This window comes from Triturus cristatus, chromosome 3_1, assembly GCF_964204655.1.
Source record: "Triturus cristatus chromosome 3_1, aTriCri1.1, whole genome shotgun sequence".
NCBI lineage: Eukaryota > Metazoa > Chordata > Amphibia > Caudata > Salamandridae > Triturus > Triturus cristatus.
Genome location: NC_140583.1, coordinates 221,826,953 through 221,848,505, shown reverse-complemented (window position 1 = coordinate 221,848,505; position 21,553 = coordinate 221,826,953). Strand labels below are relative to the sequence as shown.

Genomic DNA, 21,553 nt, shown 5'->3' with positions numbered 1-21,553 from the left:
AGGGCAGTGTTACACACATTGATGCCATCATCACAATCCACTATCCCATCACTGATGACTGTCAACCAGTCAGACCATCTATTCAGGTGTACACAGCTGCATGTCGTGTCCCATGGTGATCCTACATGGCTGCAGAGGAACCAAACATCGACAGGGGCAGTGTGCATACATCGTGAACAACTGCCACTCCCAATACACCCCTGATGCATCCCTTACCCTAAGGAGACTTCCAAACTTGTCCGTGCGTGTAACGCTGAGTCAGCACCCGATGACGTGTCCATGAGGAATAGCAGTGCCACAACAATGCAACCAGCAGACGGCATGCGCAAGTACCTGGGGATGAGAGACACACAAGAAGTCAGCCACAAAAAGCACAGCCACTTGCATGTGCATGTACTCGACACATGTATGGATGACAACATGCTAGTTCACAATTATGACTGGGGAAATACAACCATCACTGCCACCATCACTCCAGTGACACACCCACACACACCTCTGACTCACGTGCCATACATGCAGGTGGAGACACACATCACAACACATGCCACGTGTGGAGCAATGTGTGCACACTCAGACACTGGTACTCACCACTAAGCAAAGATGTCGCGTATGAGCCGAGTCCGGATGTCCTCTTGCGGCTCCACATCCTCCACATCACTAGCCCCATTGCCAAGCCCTTCGTCCTCCACGGATGGATGGTCCTCGTCATCTTGATCCAGGATGAGTGGCACAGCTTTCTCAACTGCCATGTTGTGCAGCATGCAGCAGACCATGAAGATTTTTGCAGACCTTCGCAGGGGCATATGGGAGCGCGCCGCCGGTCTTGTGGAGGCACCTAAATCGGCTCTTCAGCAGGCCAAACGTCCTCTCTATCACTCGCCTTGTCCGGCCATGGGCAGTGTTGTAGCGGAGCTGGGCCGGCGTGATGGGGTTGCGGAGAGGTGTGAGCAGCCATGGCATGTTGGGATAGCCAGCGTCCCCTACATGGGAAGCACATGGACATCGTTAGAACTGGTGAAGCAGTCGTGCTGGTAGGCTATGCAAAATACAGGACAGACAGACTCTACCCACCAACACCACATGCTCGTTCGTTGCGCAGCTGCATCATCATTTCAGGCACCCTGCTACGCCTCATGATGTAGGCATCGTGTGCTGATCCTGGAAAACGAGCACAGACATGTGAAATCACCATGTTGGACAGACACACCACAAGGGCATTGATGGAGTGGTAGTGCTTCCGATTGCGGTACGCTACCTCCTGTGCGTGTGGTGGTACCAAAGCAACATGTGTCCCATCTATGGACCCAATGACATGGGGCATCCCTCCCAGGGCATAGAATCCACGCTTGACCCCAGTCAACTGTTCAGGGGTTGGGAACTTGATGAAGTCATCCAGGTGAATCAACATGGCCTCTAAGAAATCATGCAGCACACGGCAGAACATGCTCTGGGACATGCCACCAACATGAGCTATGGTATTTTGAAAGGTACCCGTGGCTAGAAAATGTAGGGCTGCCATTACCTTCAGCTTGGGTGTCAGTGCCGTAGGATACCTGTGCAGCGGTTGCAGGTGTGGTGCCAGTCTCGCCGTCAACTCCAGAATCAACCGTTGGGGGAAGCGGTAGCACCGGATACGATCATTCTCCCGCATGGCAGCCAAGTCCGGAATTGCTCGGGGAAGAGGCGGCGCTCTGCAGTAATTTGGAAGTGACAAGGAAGAGTGAGTGCCCCACAACAACAAATAATTTGTACTGAGCACATGTTAATCTGTCTATACACATATGCTACATACGGAGTCAGGTATGTGCCACATGCCCTGGACACGTATGGCTGGCAGCTGACACTCCTACCAAGACCCAGCTACACACGGAGATTGAGAACCTCCACATGCCATGCCATGGGATTAGCTGTGTCCCAGTGCAAGTGAACAGCCAGACGCAACACAGGAGTGACATACACCCACACATCAGCAGAAGTAGGATGCCGATTGCAGAGACTGGTAGCGGAACACTAGAGCCACAGGTCACATGACATTACACTAGGACAGCCCACACACCTTGCCATGAAGGTGCACATGTCATGACTCACCACACATTCATTGAGAGGATGCAGACATGTCCTTGTCACGCTACTCCGTGTCCCATGCATACATACGCACCTCACATCCGATACCACATGTGGCATGGTGTGCGGAACAGTGTCCAATGTCAATCTACACACATACACATGTTGGTTGCTGCAACAGCTGCAGCTTTTGAGGGTGCTCCAACATCAACCTAATGGGAAGCCCCCACACATACATGACATAGTCACATCGTGCACCGTGGGTAGTGACAAGTCAGGTGTGGTAACCCCTGTACCGGGCATTAGGGGACACTTCCGTGTGTTGGTGTCCGTGCCATGCCAGTGACGCTCATCCCAAGTGTGCAGTACGACATGCACACATGTCAAAGGAGTCAAGGGCATGCCTGGCACACATTGCACCGTCACACATTACATCTGTACACATCTCATCATACATCTGGTGCCTTCTCGACTCTGGAGTAATGTGCCACATCACAGCCTGTCACACCTGTGCCCCACACATGTAGTACTGCCCAGACAATGCCTTGATGTCCATCCATGGACAAGTATGTCCGCCCTATTCCTTCCTGTGTGCTGCCTGTCACCACTGTGATGTGTGAAAACCGCCGTACTGCTGCTAAGAGGGGCTGTGTACGTTCCCATATCACTATGGGAGTGCTGCCGTATGTGTACCCATCGTGATGGTGAGCGTACAGGCATGTTTACGGTCCGTACCACTACGAGTACGCATACGCAAGAACACCCATAGTGGTAGGGCCGTACACGCGCCTGTACGCTCCCTATCACTATGGGTGTCCTCGCGTATGCGTACTCGTAGTGGTACGGGCCGTACACGCGCCTGTACGCTCCCTATCACTCTGGGTGTCCTCGCGTATGCGTACTCGTAGTGGTACGGGCCGTACACGCGCCTGTACGCTCCCTATCACTCTGGGTGTCCTCGCGTATGCGTACACGTAGTGGTACGGGCCGTACACGCGCCTGTACGCTCCCTATCACTCTGGGTGTCCTCGCGTATGCGTACACGTAGTGGTACGGGCCGTACATGCGCCTGTACGCTCCATATCACTATGGGTGTTCTCGCGTATGCGTATACGTAGTGATAGGGAGCGTACAGGCGCGTGTACGGCCCGTACCACTACGAGTACGCATACGCGAGGACACCCAGAGTGATAGGGAGCGTACAGGCGCGTGTACGGCCCGTACCACTACGAGTACGCATACGCGAGGACACCCATAGTGATAGTGAACGTAGGCACGCGTGTACGGGCCGTTGCTATGCATTTGGGGTGCCCTAGGGCCCCGGAACGCACCGTACCTGTGTGTGTAGCTCCAAATTCCATAGGGGACACATGAGGGACAAGTATTAAGGCCTACATGCATGCTGGTTGTCATGGAGACCAAGTTCAAATTTTGAATTTGTTCAGGAAGCTGCACGGCAGAAGTCAGTTGGAATGAATCTACTTTGTTGCAATGTGTTTGTGGGGCTGACATCATGCAGGAGAAAAAAACAGATTGAGAACCCACAGACTGCTAGGTTTGAAGGGATTGGAGGAAACATAGGATGCAAATGTGAGTGACCAATCACTCTGTACTCCTGTGCATGAGATGGGCCAGCAAGGCAGATATAAGGCAGCCAGGTCCCATGAGGGAGCACTTGCCTGCACATCTCTGTATTCCACGACCCAGCTGCTGCTACTGATTCCCTGGAACCATGTCAAGGGCTGTGGAGAGGTCACAGCCATTCACCCTGGAGGAGAACATGGCTTTGGTGGATGTGATCCTCCCACGGTACCCCATGCTGTATGGGCGACCAGGTTATCAGGTGAGTGCAGTGTCCACTGGCACAGACTGTGTCCCTTTTTTGTGACTGTGACTTCTGCCATTGTGTCCAGGTGTGACACACATGCTATGTACTGTAGGGGGAGTCCCAGGGGGGGGAATGCCTGATGTCTCCCAGCAGTGCCCTGAGACAGGAGGGGTGTGTGCAGAGTCCTCCCAGCAGTGCCCTGAGACAGGAGGGGTGGGTGCCTATCACTCCCAGCAGTGCCCTGAGACAGGAGGGGTGGGGGCCTATCACTCCCAGCAGTGCCCTGAGACAGGAGGTGTGGGTGCCTATCACTCCCAGCAGTGCCCTGAGACAGGAGGGGTGGGGGCCTATCACTCCCAGCAGTGCCCTGAGACAGGAGGGGTGGGTGCCTATCACTCCCAGCAGTGCCCTGAGACAGGAGGGGTGGGGGCCTATCACTCCCAGCAGTGCCCTGAGACAGGAGGGGTGGGTGTGATGCACAGTGTGAGCCTGGATCATTGACTGTGTAGTTGCCCTCATTCCACCTGTGTCCTTTCAATGGCACGTACTGCTTTTGGCCTTCCCCCAGAGGATCATGTCCCTATGACAAAGGTGCAATGCGTTGGATGCATACTATGCCTTGTTGTAAACAGCAAATGTGTTCCAATCTGTGTCCCTGTGACATGTGCCAGGTGTATTGATGTAGTGTCACTTGTCCATCCTCACAGGTAGACGCCTCTGCCAAGGAGAAGATATGGCTGGACGCCGTCAGCGCCGTGAGGAGTGCGGATGGTCGGAAGCGGCGCCTGTCCCAGGTGAGGAAACGCTGGCAGGATATCCGGTGCTGGACGCGGAGGATCGCACGGGTCCTGCTGGGAGACTCACCTGAGAGCCATAAGAACCGTGGCCGCCGCCGTCTCTCCCACATCCAGAAACGTGTGCTGGCGGTGGTCGTTCCTGACTTGGACAGGCGCCTACAGGAGATGCAGCAGCCGGAAGGGGGTAGGTACATGCGTGTGTTTGTTGTGTTTCACCAGCATTTGTAAGTGCACTGTTCCATGGATACACTTCCAGGGTTTATGGTGCTGTGCAGATCCTGTTACCCACAGTGTTGCAGGGCTCTCCTGCCTCCCTTCCTCTCCTTGCAATGTGTTCCCTGGTCTGTGTGTAGTCACTCCATCACAAGGTTATGTAGCCTGACACCTTCTCCAAGTGTACAATGCCTGCAGCATCATGTGTGGGGGTGGTGTGTAACAGGTTTAGTGACCTTGCCTGTGCCCTGTCCAGTTCTGGACTTGTGGGTTCCATGTCAGTTGGCACTAATGCTGATTCCAGACATGGGAGTTAATCTCTCGAGTGCGAGGCCTTCCAGCAGGCATGTCCCATGTGGTGGCCTGTGACATGATGTGCATGATTGTGCGTTACGCATAGTGCAGGGATGTTAGCGTGTGTTGCAGTCATTCCCATTCAGGAGCATGGAGTTGTGTGGCCACTACTGTCCTCAGGGGCATCTTTTCCTAGGTATCATGTGTGTAATCCGAGAATGTCGACAATCTCTGTGTCTACAGCATAGGTTGTGCTCTGTGCCATTGTCCCCTGGCACCATGTATATTGACGTGAGATGTATTACAAGTGTCCACTGTCCAGCCTGACCTGATTTTCCAATTACATACTCACGGTGGCCATTGCCTTTGTGTCTTGTTGCAATCATCTGATGATGCCCATTTGTACATGATTATTTGGACAGGCGCACCTTGGGTAGTTTGTGTGCAATATTGAAGTTTTGCATCCCATGTGTATTTCACCCTGACTAAGAGATGTAAGTGTTTCCTGTGTCTCCACAGATTAGTCTCATGTAGGGGGTGGGTGGTGCGGGCATGGCCTACATGTCAAGACCTGTCATCTCCTTGCTAGGACTGGCCAGTGTGTGATGTTTGTATGGACATACACTCAAGATGCATTGTGCCAGTCAGGGTGGGCATGTTATCAGTATTACCTATGCTGCATGTGCCTCTAGTTCCTGGATGTGGTCCCTGCTCATCCCTATTGCCTGCCACGCTGTGTGGTGCAGATGCAGTGCTGGATTGTCCCCAGGGCCTTGCTCCTCAGTCAAAATTCCATGTCATCTCATTTGCTATTGTGTCATGCTCTCCATAGTTTATCCATGGCATGGTGGGTCACACAACTGTGTCTTGCAGGGCCTACATATGTACCTTGTTTTGTAGTTGTAACTCTTCCTTTGTTTCAGGCTATGCACTGTGACCTAAGTAGATTTGACTCATGTGACATATGTATACAGGTGTATGATTAATTTCTGTCTCTTCACCCTGCCCACAGCATCGTCGGGGGACACGGAGGGAGACATGGACACAGACGGCGCGGAGGGACCGAGCACCAGTGCCAGCGGTGGCATCGTGCCTGGCACTTCGAGTGGGACAGAGGCGGAGGAGAGTGAACCCGGGGACCTGTCGACTGGCACAACAGAGTATGAAGCTGACGGGTCCGAGGATGATCTCTCCGAGTGGGCTGTGGCTGCACCACCATCTGACAGCAGCCCTACATCTCGCACCGCCCCCTCCATTGGCATAAGCCGCCTCCCACTTGCTCGTGTCCCTTCCCAACGTGCCCGGTCACCACATGTCTCCTTCCTGCCAGGCACCGCACCCCCTGCCCCTGTCTCCACTGCTGCCGCCAATGCTGAGTCTGTGGACATCCAGCGGAAGTTGCAGATTGGTCAGACTGCTATCCTTAATGTCCTCCATGCCCACAGCCAGGTCCTCAACAACATGGAGGCATACTTGGAGGGCATTCATTCATCGCAGGCTGACCAACGCAACTTACTGAGGTCCATAGACTCCACACTGACTGCAGCAGTGGGTCTCCTGCAGCGCTACGTCCCACCCCCTACCCCTGCTCCTTCCACACTTCCCACTCCCATGCCTGTCCCACATACACACAGACGTAAGCATGCACCCACCACAACACACACAGGCACCACACCAGCAGGGAAGGCCAGCTGCACACCTCCTGACACGCACACAAAGGGTGAAGTAGGCACACCCACTGGGTCGGGGGGCAAACGTGTGACACGCAGCCAGAGTGGGAGTCCGCATTCCACCCAATCCACTCCCTCCAAATCCCCTCCCCTCAGCTCTCCTGGCCACATCTCCCCCAAAGACTCCTTCATGGCCGCTCTGTCCCTGAGCCCCACAGTGACGCCACCACGCAAGCGGTCAAGGAAGTCCTCGGTCAGGGTGGTTGAGTCCCCCCCCCTGTCCACACCCTCCCCCAGTGGCGCTGCGACCCATCCCTCTGACTCCCCCCCCCTCCTTGGGGCCTGTGGTTCCTTCGGGTGCAGGGGAGTCCCTGGAGGACCTTGCCGAGGTGTGCAGCGCGCTCCTAGAATCCACCTTTGGCCCTGCCCCACCCCCTGTGGTGGAGTCCTCCATCCCTGCACCCACGTCGCCTACCCTTCGCCCTCCTGTCCCTGCGGTGCCTGTTCCTTCCCCCCCACTTGAAGCCCTCACCCCTGTGGAAGACAACGGCTTGTAACTGTGCAGGCAAGCTAGGGGACACGCATCCCACTGTGTCCCCCATTCAGCTGTGACTCCTGGACTGCCCTATGGGCTTTGTAAATATTGAACTTACTACATACCAGTTTTTGGATCATGCTGAATAAAGCTATTTATTTTTTGCCCTTGGAACACTCCTGCTTTGCTGGCATTGCTGTCGGTGGGGCTGCTACATGGTTGTGGGTAGTGTTCATGTGTTGGGTGTGTGGGAAATGTATTAGTGTGCTGCTCATAGGGGGGACCATGGGATCTGTGTGCCATCACACGGTGTTAGCTAGCTTTCTCAATTCATGTAAGCAGTTGCTGCATGTTGCAATTGTCCCAAGGTGTTTTCCTTCCTCTGTGTACCCTGACTTCTTCCCTGCAGGGTGTTCCCAATATTCAGCGCCGAGCTGTGTGTACATTAGCTGGGTGTGTGACGGACTCCTTCAACTTTGCACATGCATGCTGAGCGATGTCTCCACCTGCATCATTCGTGGCATCCTTGGTAGTCATTGTACTTGTGTATGTGGACTATTGACATGACTTCATGTGTACATGTTTTCTTTTCTGCGCTATGCATGCGTATACTCCCAGCCTCGCACATATGTGGTACATGTACTGCAGGGTCTTTGTGCACCTGACTGAAATTTGTGGGCATGGTATCTGTGGCTACTCCACCCTTTGCGTTCCATGGGCACTGCTGGGAGGACTCTGCACCCACCCCTCCTGTGTCTGGGCACTGCTGGGAGGACTCTGCACCCACCCCTCCTGTGTCTGGGCACTGCTGGGAGGACTCTGCACACACCCCGCCTGCGTCTGGGCACTGCTGGGAGGACTCTGCACCCACCCCTCCTGTCTCAGGGCACTGCTGGGAGTGATAGGCACCCACCCCTCCTGTCTCAGGGCACTGCTGGGAGTGATAGGCCCCCACCCCTCCTGTCTCAGGGCACTGCTGGGAGTCATAGGCACCCACCCCTCCTGTCTCAGGGCACTGCTGGGAGGACTCTGCACCCACCCCTCCTGTCTCAGGGCACTGCTGGGAGTGATAGGCCCCCACCCCTCCTGTCTCAGGGCACTGCTGGGAGGACTCTGCACCCACCCCTCCTGTCTCAGGGCACTGCTGGGAGGAATCTGCACACACCCCTCCTGTCTCAGGGCACTGCTGGGTGGACTCTGCACCCACCCCTCCTGTCTCAGGGCACTGCTGGGAGGACTCTGCACCCACCTCTCCTATTTCACAATATGTACGCTCATGACATACACGGATGTGGGTACGCTCCATGCATTCGAGGTGGGGGTACGTGTCGTACTTACACTGTTGGGGTGGGGGGTACGCTCCATACGTCCGCGGGTGAGGGTACATGTCGTACGTACAATGTTGGTATGGGGGGTACGCTCCTTGCATACGCGGGTGGGGGTACGTGTCGTACTTACAATGTTGCGGTTGGGGGTACGCTCCATACGTACGCGTGTGAGGGTACGTGTCGTACTTACAATGTTGCGGTTGGGGGTACGCTCCATACGTACGCATGTGAGGGTACGTGTCGTACTTACAATGTTGCGGTTGGGGGTACGCTCCATACGTACGCGTGTGAGGGTACGTGTCGTACTTACAATGTTGCGGTTGGGGGTACGCTCCATACGTACACGTGTGAGGGTACGTGTCGTACTTACAATGTTGCGGTTGGGGGTACGCTCCATACGTACGCGTGTGAGGGTACGTGTCGTACTTACACTGTTGGGGTGGGGGGTACGCTCCATACGTCCGCGGGTGAAGGTACGTGTCGTACGTACAATGTTGGTATGGGGGGTACGCTCCTTGCATACGCGGGTGGGGGTACGGGTCGTACTTACACTGTTGGCATGGGGGGTACGCTCCTTGCATACGCGGGTGGGGGTACGTGTCGTACTTACACTGTTGGGGTTGGGGGTACGCTCCATGCATACGGGGTGGGGGTACGGTCCGTACATATCTGTCCCCACACTATGTGATGCTTGTGCGGGCCGTACCCAGGCCTTTGCCACGTGGGTACGAGCCGTCCCGCCATTGTTGGGGTGACGTAGGTGTGGGCGTGGTACGACTCATACCCACGCTCTTAAGGCGTGGGTACGGGACATACCTGTCTGGTTGTGTTGCCGGTTCGCATCATCAAGAACTTCCGTTGTGGCGGTCGCTGGCTTAGCTGGACACGCCCCCACCCCCTCGTAGTGACCAGGGCCTGAGGGTCAGGTATGTCCAGGGCATGTGTGCTGTGTGACTTTGGTGGGGGTTTTGTGGCCTGCCCTGGTCCTGCCACCCCCCCCCCTTTCCCCCCTCCCTTAGTTGTTCTGACCTTCTGCGGCGTCTGCGTCGTAACCTGTAGAGGAGGTCGACTGCTATGAGGGCCGGGATGACACGTAGGTTCGGGTCCATGTCTGTCCGTCGCGTACGGGTACTCCTTGTTCGCGTCGTCCTGTCTGTCCGTCGCGTACTGGTACTCCTTGTTCGCGTCGTCCTGATTTCCCGGCAGTTTTTGGCTGCCGGAAAATATTCACCGTGCGGGATGACGTCGGTGCGAATCGTAATTCCTGGTTCGTGAATGGCAGGCTGCGTGCATCCCGACATCAGGTCGGCGCTTTCCCGGATCGCATTTGTATGTTTATTTTGGTCGGTCGGGGTTTTGTACGATTCGTACGGAAATGGTGTTTCCGTGCGAATCGTAATTCCATGTTGGTAGATTTTGACGACCGGGTACGCGTCGGACGGAGAATATGCTCCGTCCGACGGTTCGTACCCGGTTTTTAACGGATCGTGATCGGCACCTAGGTGTTAGTCGCCAACCAAGAGGCTAAAGTTGTCGACCCGGTGACATATATTATCTTTCTCTCTTTCGTGGAGTGACCGGGGATATACAATATCTTGCTACTTGAGTTGGTTGGTGCACTCTTTTCTTGAACTCAAAGCATATTGTGGATAAATGAGGACTTAAAAAAAATAATGAAAGCAAGAGCAATTAGTGACTATTATTTTAGCCTTTAAGTGGGCAACATGTCTATTAACACCAGGACTTAAGTTTACCCAACAAAGGCAGGCAAACAGGTCAACTGTGCCTGTTTTCTTTTGTTTCAAAATAAGCTGTAAAGAGGAAACCCACCCCGCCGAATAAGGATATATACTTTATGAAAAAAAAACTAGAACAAGCAAGAAAACAGACCATTTTCATCCATTTACGACATAATTTATCAATGTGTTATGATACTTAAGTGTAATACAAATGTAAACAGCAAAGCTGGGCATCGGGGGGATCACAAGCAGAGGATAAAACACTAAATTATTTTAAAAAATGGTAATACAGTGTATTTATAGTGGGGTACAGTGCTTAATTTGAGCCAGAGGTTTCCGGTGCTCATCACCGGTACTAAATGGACAGCACCAGCACTTATGACAGTTTGCCACCTGGTGGCACCTTTGGTCTAATTTATAGATCTGCACAACATCAATTGTTTATTAATTCAGTATACCTTAAATTGACTAATACCTGCCACCCAATCCGTTCTTATACCTTTGGAGGCCTGGAAAAGTCTAGTATGTCACACTTCTAGGTGTGTGATTATCAGTAGTTGTGTTGTTACTCTCATTGGCAGACTAGTAGGGGCAATGGTTGTTGCAAGCTGCGGTGGCCTCCCGACGAGAGCCCTGGCACATATTTATTTACAAATTAAGTACTGGCGGGGTCCCGCTAACAAGGATAGTTTCTTGAAATGTACTTGATCCATTCTCGTTCCCGTATATGAAATATGTAATTGCATTCATATGATACCACAGTCCAGCTCTATAAGAGAAGCACTCAGACAAAACAGCAAGAACGTACATTAGACCAGAGTAGAATGGCACCAATATCAAGTGTGGTTGAACTGGTTATTGGCCAATCCGTACAAGGGATAATAACACACATTGAAAACACATTGACAAAGAGTACCTCATATTTTCCTGGCCACCAATTATTGTACCTTCTAGTAAACTCAATAAATTGTATTAATTAAATACATATGGTGTTAATATATAACAAATGTAAGTATTTACAGCACAGGTTCTTCATACAATTTCTATATGCAATGCGACTGTTATGGTTTGAGATTTGGGGTTCCTCATTCATTGGCGGTTCTTCTCTGTCTACAGTTGGTGAAGATGTAGGTGCCAATGTAGTCGACTTTAACTCACGTAAACGGTTCCAGGCAAGGCCTGAAGAAGGATGTTTGTTACTTAAGGTTCGTAAAACAGTTCCACCTCATCTTTATACTTTTCCAGAACCGCTGGCCGTCTGAGTTTCATTGTAGGGCCTGCAGACAAAAAAATAGAATTCTTCACGTATTTTGTGACTGATGATCTGAGACACAAGCTTTTTTCTAGCAATTTACAGAATGTCGCAACATATTTTGTCACTACTCAAAGCATTGGATAGCAGTTAATGCCCTGTGGGGAGGTTACTAACTGCTATTAACTGGTATCCCCACAGTTATGGGCCTGAGCAAAATGCAGAATGAGAGCAAGAGCAATTAGCAACTATTCATTTTTAAAGTTTGAGTGGGCAACATGGCTATTGACACCCGGGCCTAAAAGTTTACCCAACAAAAGGTAGGCAAACAGGTCGACTGCGCCCATTTGCTCTGTTTTTTGCTTCACTCTCTCAATGAATTTAGGTATAAGCATGCAACAGTTATAAGTGCTAGCATTCCGATTGGGTGAGCCAATCTCAGCATTCCATACAGGGTGCTAATGTTGGTCGCTTTCATATTTCCTTTTCTAGGATCTCTACTGCCAACGTTGCCCAATGACATGATTTCACTATTGGATATGGATAGAATAAGACCTCTAGAGGAGAGGAAGCATGTTAATATCCAAGGGAAGCAACAGATGTGAGTATTCCTCAGCACCTTTTTGTGTGGAATTAATTACCGGGAGTTTCTGTCCCCGTCAGCTGAGGCCGCCCTGCAGGGTCGGGGGCCCCGTCAACAGAAGACTGTTTGGAGATGTTATATGGGGGGGGCATGACCTGCTTGCTTCCACATGTTGAAAGAGGATTGCACCTAAACGATTGTGATTTTCGAGGCAAGAAAGGGAGAAGGGAGAGGTTTTCACTGCTTCCTGGCAATTCCGGACTAATGCACGTTTGCATGAAAAGAGTTTTGATGTGGCAGCTGGACAGAAAATGAGGTCGGTGAATAAACGCTGTCAAGAAAGTATTTTATATTGCATGAGACACTTTATCATTGCATTTTAGCAAGACAAATTGAAATACTTTGTGGTTTTAAAAAAACGCCATTAAGCAATATTGGAACGGATGCCACAGTACAGCAAGTTTCAAGAGGCAGTAATAATGCATTGTGGGACTTGCATGGACTAAGCTACGTCACGTGGACATTAAAGCACCTGTGTCTGGTTACCTCTTTAACTATGATAAAGGCATTCCGCCGAAACACATCAGGTTTGTGTACCTGCAACCACATTTTGCATTTAAATAAACGCAGCTTGAGCTCCATGAATTAGCCTCAGCACCTTTAAGTTGTGGAATATATATATATATATATATATATATATATTTTACCTACTGGCGGTTGCCAGTAGGTAGTTATAGTTAGGACCTATTATTCGTAGGAAAATTATAACATTCTTTTCCCAATAACTTTGGCGTCGGTTTACGAATCTTCGCGAAATTTCCAAAACTCGTGGGGTGCTCCGGTCAGCTCCTATCTTAAACGTTTCGGGGTGATTTGGCAAGCGGGGGCCGAGAAAAAAGGGGGGTCCCAAAACGTGTTTTCTCCATGTTAATTCCCATAGGAAACTTTAGACACAGCTACAGCCCCAACTGCTGAACGGAATTACACCAAATTTGCCGAAAAGGTAGCCCTTGGTTCAGAAAGATCCCTTTTTAGGTCTCGCCTGACTCAGCGCATGCGCTGGTCTGGCGAGACTTTTTGTGAGGGCTCAAAAAAGTGCTACCATGGCCAGCCTAGAGCTACAGTGCATGTGCGCGGGCGCGCGCGCCGCACTTGATCGCGATCACTTTCACTTTCGCGGCCGCTTTGATGTTCTCCGTAATCCAAAGCTTTTTTTTCTGTTTATTACTTCTATGTTGTAATGGTGGCACCCGTGCTTTAGCTTAAACATCTTAGGCTACAGTCGGGTGCTGAGATTGCTTCAAAAGTAAAGAAATAGACAATTCTTTACTTTTGAAGCAATCTCGGCACCCGACTTTAGCTTAAATCTAAAGCACGGGTGCCGCCATTACTACAGAGCAGTAATAAACAGAAACAAGCATTGGCATAGCCAATAGGTCTCGCTTTTGGGACCTTATAAGTATGTAGTTATGCAACTGTTGCATGGCTAAACACTTATAAGGTCCCAAAGGCGAGACCTATTGGCTATGCCAATGCTTGTTGTTAAATAGTGTAAATCCGTTCAGTAGTGCATGAGAAATTAGAAAAAGAAAAAGTTTCAATATCTGGGCGGAGCCTAATGACACATCTCATCGTGAGATCTGATTGTCTGTCAGCACTTCATCCTGGAATTGCTGGCAGGCATGTTGGGACCAATATACATGATAGTACCCCATTGAAATGCATTGTAGTAATTACCAAAAGGGGAACTATAAAGGGTGATAACAGACGTTAGTTACATTAGAATTCATTTGTTGATGGTACCATACTAATTTCAGGAATTGTGGAGTGTTCTAAGGTGATTTTACCCTGTGAAAAACCTTCTGCTGGGATATCATGAACATGTTTGAGAGAAAACTGAAGCTAAAATGAGAGCATATTTTCTGCAAATTCATATTATCTTTCTCAGTCATGTGAGAATGAAGTCTGTCATTCTCAGTAAATCATGTACATCCAACAAGGGCAGAGATTGTCGGTTGATTCCTTTGTGTTCTACTGCAGCTTCCCAGAGTGTTCTAAAGAACAACTAGAGGGCTAACAGCCTTACTTATGACAAAAGTATGGCACACCTGAAGCCATCTTGATTGGAATAAACTGGTAACACTTAAAACATTTAATTTAAAAAAGAACAAAATGATGGGTTTCATTTTGACATAGACATTTTGGTTAGTGCTGTAGAAAGAAAAATTAGGACATGTTTCAAGTGTGATCTCAAATATCTTCCTGTTATATTTCAACAGGAGCAGCCTGTCAGTTGATGCCTTTGTGTTCTACTGCAGCTTCCCAGAGTATTCTAAAGAACAACTAGAGCGCTAACAGTCTTACTTATGACAAAATTATGGCACACCTGAAGCCATGTTGATTGGAATAAACTGGTAACTCTTAAAACATTTAATTTAAAAAGGAACAAAATCAGGGGTTTCATTTTGTCATAGAAATTATGGTAAGTGCTGTAGAAAGTAAAATTAGGACATGTTTTAAGTGAGATCTCAAATATCTTCCTGTTATATTTCAACAGGAGCAGCCTGTCAGTTAATGCCTTTGTGTTCTACTGCAGCTTCCCAGAGTGTTCTAAAGAACAACTAGAGAGCTAACAGTCTTACTTATGACAAAATTATGGCACACCTGAAGTCATCTTGATTGAAATAAACTGGTAACACTTAAAACATTTAATTTAAAAAGGAACAAAATGAGGAGGTTCATTTTGCCATAGAAATTATGGTTAGTGCTGTAGAAAGAAAAATTAGGACATGTTTTAAGTAGGATCTCAAATATCTTCCTGTTATATTTCAACAGGAGCAGCCTGTCAGTTGATGCCTTTGTGTTCTACTGCAGCTTCCCAGAGTATTCTAAAGAACAACTAGAGAGCTAACAGTCTTACTTATGACAAAATTATGGCACACCTGAAGCCATCTTGATTGGAATAGACTGGTAACACTTAAAACATTTAATTTAAAAAGGAACAAAATTAGGGGGTTCATTTTGCCATAGAAATTATGGTTAGTGCTGCAGAAAGAAAAGTTAGGGCATGTTTTAAGTGAGATCTCAAATCCTCTTCTATTTCATTAGAAAATTCTGACATGCAAACTGAAACAATCACTTTCAATACCAGCAGTAGACTTCCAGTTAACTCCCTGGTGAGCAGTAGCTTTACTACAGTGATCTAATGAACAACTAGAGTGCGAACATTCTGAATTTATGGCAAATGTGTGACACATCTGAATGCCTTCTTGATGGAATCAAAGTAAAAAACTGAAAGCATTTCCTACTGAGGAGACTGCAGTAAATGAGAAAATGAGGAAACCTCATAACAAATAAGTCTCCCAAGATGGCCACCAGAGAAAAAAGAGCCCAAACGTAGCACAAATATCACCCAGATGTAGCCCACATATAGCCCAATGACAGAAGTGTGCAAAACACTTTTTATTTGTAGCTTTTCTGCAGTTTTATATAGTGCAGACTGGTCAGGTATTGGAGCGGTACATCTTACTTGGACCCCTTATTGTGTATTTTGCACGAAGTACATGAGATTGATCTTGCGAAACATTGAACTTTACGATTCTTTTAACCTGAAGTTGCTCTGAACCGGGCTTTGTAACACCCGTTTTTACCTACTGGTTTTAATGAATTCTCGCTTTATTGTATTAGGAAAGAGGATTTACTGTTTTTATGTACACTTTTATGATCTATGTTTCTAAATCAGATCGAATAAAGTTTAATGAATTCTATGGCAGGACGGAGGCGAGGATTATGCATATCTTTCCTCACTTTATTTGCATAGCAGTTTAAGAAAACGTAACACAACAATCATTAAACAAAAGACTACACAACGCATGAACCATTAGGGGGGTAGTCTCCAAGACAACTATAGTCCAATCATATCACAGTCCATCGTATATAATATCGTGACGTCCCTTCCGCTACCTCTTTCTTCACTGCTCGTCATTTAAGTGCATTCATTACATTCTTGGCTTAATCTGACGTTGTTGCTGTTTGTATAGCGGTTTCTTGTGCACGTTATTAGCATTATTGCCTTGGTATTGTTTCATATTCCCTGCGCAGCAGGCTCTTGTCCGAGAGCGTTCTTCCCCTCGCGGTTTCTCCTGCTGTGCACTCTGCGTGTGGTGAGATCCTGTCAGGCGCGTCTGGTCCAGGTGAGGCAGCTCCGTCGAGCGCTCCCGCTGGTCTTTATGGGCGTTTGGGAATCCGGTCACTCCTTTAGTGTCCGCTTGATTCCCGACCAAGCCTCGCCTAATTTTGACACCGCTACGCGGTCATTTACCCACACAGCCACGTTAGTGACCAGCGCCACCTGATGGTGGTAATTGGTATTGTGTCTCAGTCTATTCTTATAACAGCTTCAGGGAAAGCCCAGCTGTTGGAGCACCGGCGAGGGGGCTGCCTTAAGGATTTTAAGGGCATTTGTTCTGTGCTCACACCTTCTGCTATCATGTCTTCTCTAGAAGACCCTTTTTACTCATCCTACCAGGAAGTGGAGGAGGAATGACCCCCCAACTTCTCCCTCCAGCAGTGGACCAAGCCCTCTCTCTGGCTATTTCTAGGGCGCTGGCTCCTCTTAGGGATCAGGTTGATATGCTGGAGAAAAGCATCCCTGGGGTGTTCAGTGACCCAGATCTGGTGGTGGCAGGTCCCAGTAGCTCCCAGATGGGGAATAAAAGGGCCGTTATGCATAACGCGGGGCACTTGGAAGGATTTGTTAAACTTACGGAGACCTTCCTCAAGAATGCGCGAACGCTAGAACATGCACCATGCCGGGAGGAGGAGGATTCCGGAGAAAATTGCGACGCTGTCACTATTGTAGACCCCAACGGCGGGTTTCCCTTAGAGGGAGAGGGTGTATCAGAGAACAATTTCACCTCTGATGAGGATAAGGACTTGGGGCGTCCCTGGCATCCAGAGTCACACTCCTCTCAGTTCCGGGTTGGGGACGGGGTCCACTCGGACATGTTCGAGCCTACCCAAATTTACCATCCTAGGTCGGCGGAGTGGACCCCTGACACCAAAGTGGCAGAGTATGTGGTGGGGAAAATCCATCAACCCCTTGAAACGGAGGTCAGGAATAGGATGAGGGGAGAATGCCCCAGGCCCTCACTGAAGGGGAAGGTGGCACACACGCCTGAAATTGATGAGAAACTATGTACCTTTTTCTCCAAGTATATGAGGGATCCCAACAAAGGAATTGATAGGTCTTGGACGTGGTAGGGCCCTTGACCCAAATTATTCAATTGGGGGAGCGTTCAAAAGAGTCAGGATCCCCTTTGTCCACGGATATTGTGGCTGGTTGGGCGCACTACCCTAAACCCTAAAACACTACCCCCTCCACTACCCAAACACCACTGCACTACCCTAAACCCTAAAACACTACCCACAGCACGACACCCTACACTACCCAAACATAACTGCACTACCCTATACCCTAAAACACTACCACCAGCACGACTCCCTACACTACCCAAACACCACTGCAATACCCTAAACCCTAAATCTACCCCCCAGCACAACCCCCTACACTACACAAACACCACTGCACTACCCTAAACCCTAAAACACTAGCCCCAGCACGACCCCCTTCACTACACAAACACCACTGCACTGCCTTAAACCCTAAAACACTACCCCAGCACGACCCCCTACACTACACAAACACCACTGCACTATCCTAAACACTAAATCTACCGCCAGCACGACCCCCTTCACTACCTAAACACAACTGCACTACCCTAAACCCTAAATCTACCCCCCAGCACAACCCCCTACACTACACAAACACCACCGCACTACCCTAAACCCTAAAACACTAGCCCCAGCACGACACCCTTCACTACACAAACACCACTGCACTGCCTTAAACCCTAAAACACTACCCCAGCACGACCCCCTACACTACACAAACACCACTGCACTACCCTAAACCCTAAAACACTACCGCCAGCACGACCCCCTTCACTACCTAAACACAACTGCACTACCCTAAACCCTAAAATACTACCCCCAGCACGACCCCCTTCACTACCCAAACACCACTGCATGACCCTAAACCCTAAAACACGACCCCTACACTACACAAACACCACTGCACTACCCTAAACCCTAAAACACCAGAACCCAGCATGACCCCCTACAGTACACAAACACCACTGCACTACCCTAAACCCTAAAACACTACCCCCAGCACTACCCCCTACACTACACAAACACCACTGCACTACCCGAAACCCTAAAACACTACCCCAGCACTACCCCTACACTACCCAAACACCACTGCACTACCCTAAACCCCACATCTACCCCCAGCACGACCCCCTACACTACCCAAACACCACTGCACTACCCTAAACCATAAAACACTACCCCCAGCACGACACCCTACACTACACAAACACCACTGCACTACCCTAAACCCTAAAACACTACCACCAGCATGACCCCCTACACTACTCAAACACCACTGGACTACCCTAAATCCTAAAACACTACCCCAGCACGACCCCCTACACTATCCATACACCACTGCACTACCCTAAACCCTAAAACACTACCCCCAGCATGACCCCCTACACTACTGCACTACCTTAAACCCTAAAACACTACCTCAGCAAGACCCCCTCCACTACCCAAACATAACTGCACTACCCAATACCCTAAAACACTACCACCAGCACGACTCCCTACACTACCCAAACACCACTGCACTACCCTAAACCCTAAACCCACCCCCAGCACAACCCCCTACACTACACAAACACCACTGCACTACCCTAAACCCTAAAAGACTTGCCCCAGCACGACCCCCTTCACTACACAAACACCACTGCACTGCCCTAAACCCTAAAACACTACCCCAGCACGACCCCCTACACTACACAAACACTATCCTAAACACTAAATCTACCACCAGCATGACCCCCTACACTACACAAACACCACTGCACTACCCTAAACCCTAAAACACTACCCCCATCACGACCCCCTTCACTACCTAAACACAACTGCACTACCCTAAACCCTAAAACACTACCCCCAGCACAACCCCCTTCACTACCCAAACACCACTGCATGACCCTAAACCCTAAAACACGACCCCCAACACTACACAAACACCACTGCAGTACCCTAAACCCTAAAACACTAGCCCCAGCACGACCCCCTTCACTACACAAACACCACTGCACTGCCTTAAACCTTAAAACACTACCCCAGCACGACCCCCTACACTACACAAACACCACTGCACTATCCTAAACACAAAATCTACCGCCAGCATGAGCCCCTACACTACACAAACACCACTGTACTACCCTAAACCCTAAAACACTAAACCCAGCACGACCCCCTTCACTACCTAAACACAACTGCACTACCCTAAACCCAAAAACACTACCCCCAGCACAACCCCCTTTCCTACCCAAACACCACTGCACGACCCTAAACCGTAACACACGACCCCCTACACTACACAAACACCACTGCATTACCATAAACCCTAAAACACTACCCCCAGCACAACCCCCTACACTACACAAACACCACTGCACTACCCTAAACCCTAAAACACTTCCCCAGCACGACTCCCTACACTACCCAAACACCACTGCACTACCCTAAACCCTACATCTACCCCCAGCACGACCCCCTACACTACCCAAACACCACTGCACTACCCTAAACCATAAAACACTACCCCCAGCACGACCCCCTACACTACACAAACACCACTGCACTACCCTAAACCCTAAAACACTACCACCAGCATGACCCCCTACACTACTCAAACACCACTGGACTACCGTAAACCCTAAAACACTACCCCAGCACGACCCCCTACACTACCCATACACCACTGCACTACCCTAAACCCTAAAACACCACCCCCAGCATGACCCCCTACACTACTGCACTACCTTAAACCCTAAAACACTACCTCAGCACGACCCCCTACACTACCCAAACATAACTGCACTACCCTATACCCTAAAACACTACCACCAGCACGACTCCCTACACTACCCAAACACCACTGCACTACCCTAAACCCTAAATCTACCCCCAGCACAACCCCCTACACTACACAAACACCACTGCACTACCCTAAACCCTAAAACACTAGCCCCAGCACGACCCATTCACTGCACAAACACCACTGCACTGCCTTAAACCCTAAAACACTACCCCAGCACGACCCCCTACACTACACAAACACCACTGCACTATCCTAAACACTAAATCTACCACCAGCATGACCCCCTACACTACACAAACACCACTGCACTACCCTAAACCCTAAAACACTACCCCCAGCACGACCCCCTTCACTACCTAAACACAACTGCACTACCCTAAACCCTAAAACACTACCCCCAGCACGACCCCCTTCACTACCCAAACACCACTGCATGACCCTAAACCCTAAAACATGACCCCCTACACTACACAAACACCACTGCACTACCCTAAACCCTAAAACACCAGAACCCAGCATGACCCCCTACACTACCCATACACCACTGCACTACCCTAAACCCTAAAACACCACCCCCAGCATGACCCCCCACACTACTGCACTACCTTAAACCCAGAAAAAAAACTACCTCAGCACGACCCCCTACACTACCCAAACATAACTGCACTACCCTAAACCCTAAAACACTAGAACCCAGCACGACTCCCTACAGTACACAAACTCCACTGCACTACCCTAAACCCTAAAACCCTACCCCCACACTACACAAACACCACTGCACTACCCTAAACTCTAAAGCACTACCCCCAGCATGACCCCCTACACCACCCAAACATCACTGCACTACCCTAAACCCTAGAAAAAAAAAACTCACCCATGCCCAATCCCCCTTACCTCTCACCCCTCGTGGTTCCTCTCTTCGTGGTTCCTGCTTCACGTCGTCTCAGAGGGGCGGTGCACGTTGTTGTGAGGAAACGGAGCAGCCTCTGTTTCCTTACAACAACGTGGATCATCTACATGTTTTTTAGAACACATGGTCATTTACCATACATACTTTTACAACAAAAGGTGTTGTAAAGGCATGCATGGTAAGTGACCATGCGTTCTAAAAAAAATGTGTAGTACTGACTTCGTAAAAAAGTACTTGTAACGGCTGTTTACCGATCGAAGCTGGCCCCTGTTCTTCAGTGAGACGTTTATTTGATTAATTAGGAGGAAGGAATGTGT

At 49.7% G+C, this 21,553-nt stretch overlaps 1 protein-coding gene across 7 annotated transcripts in view; it reads right to left on the bottom strand.

The window, feature by feature from the left end:
• Positions 1–10,630: 10,630 nt before the first annotated feature.
• ACSBG1 (acyl-CoA synthetase bubblegum family member 1) overlaps positions 10,631–21,553 on the bottom strand; it is a 687,864-nt gene continuing 676,941 nt past the window's right edge. For all 7 annotated transcript variants that reach the window (XM_085643721.1, XM_085643719.1, XM_085643718.1 and 4 more), the window contains exon 14: positions 10,631–11,748. In XM_085643721.1, the coding sequence (XP_085499847.1) occupies positions 11,672–11,748 (77 nt within the window). In that variant the 3' untranslated portion in view covers positions 10,631–11,671. The remainder of the gene's footprint in view (positions 11,749–21,553) is intronic.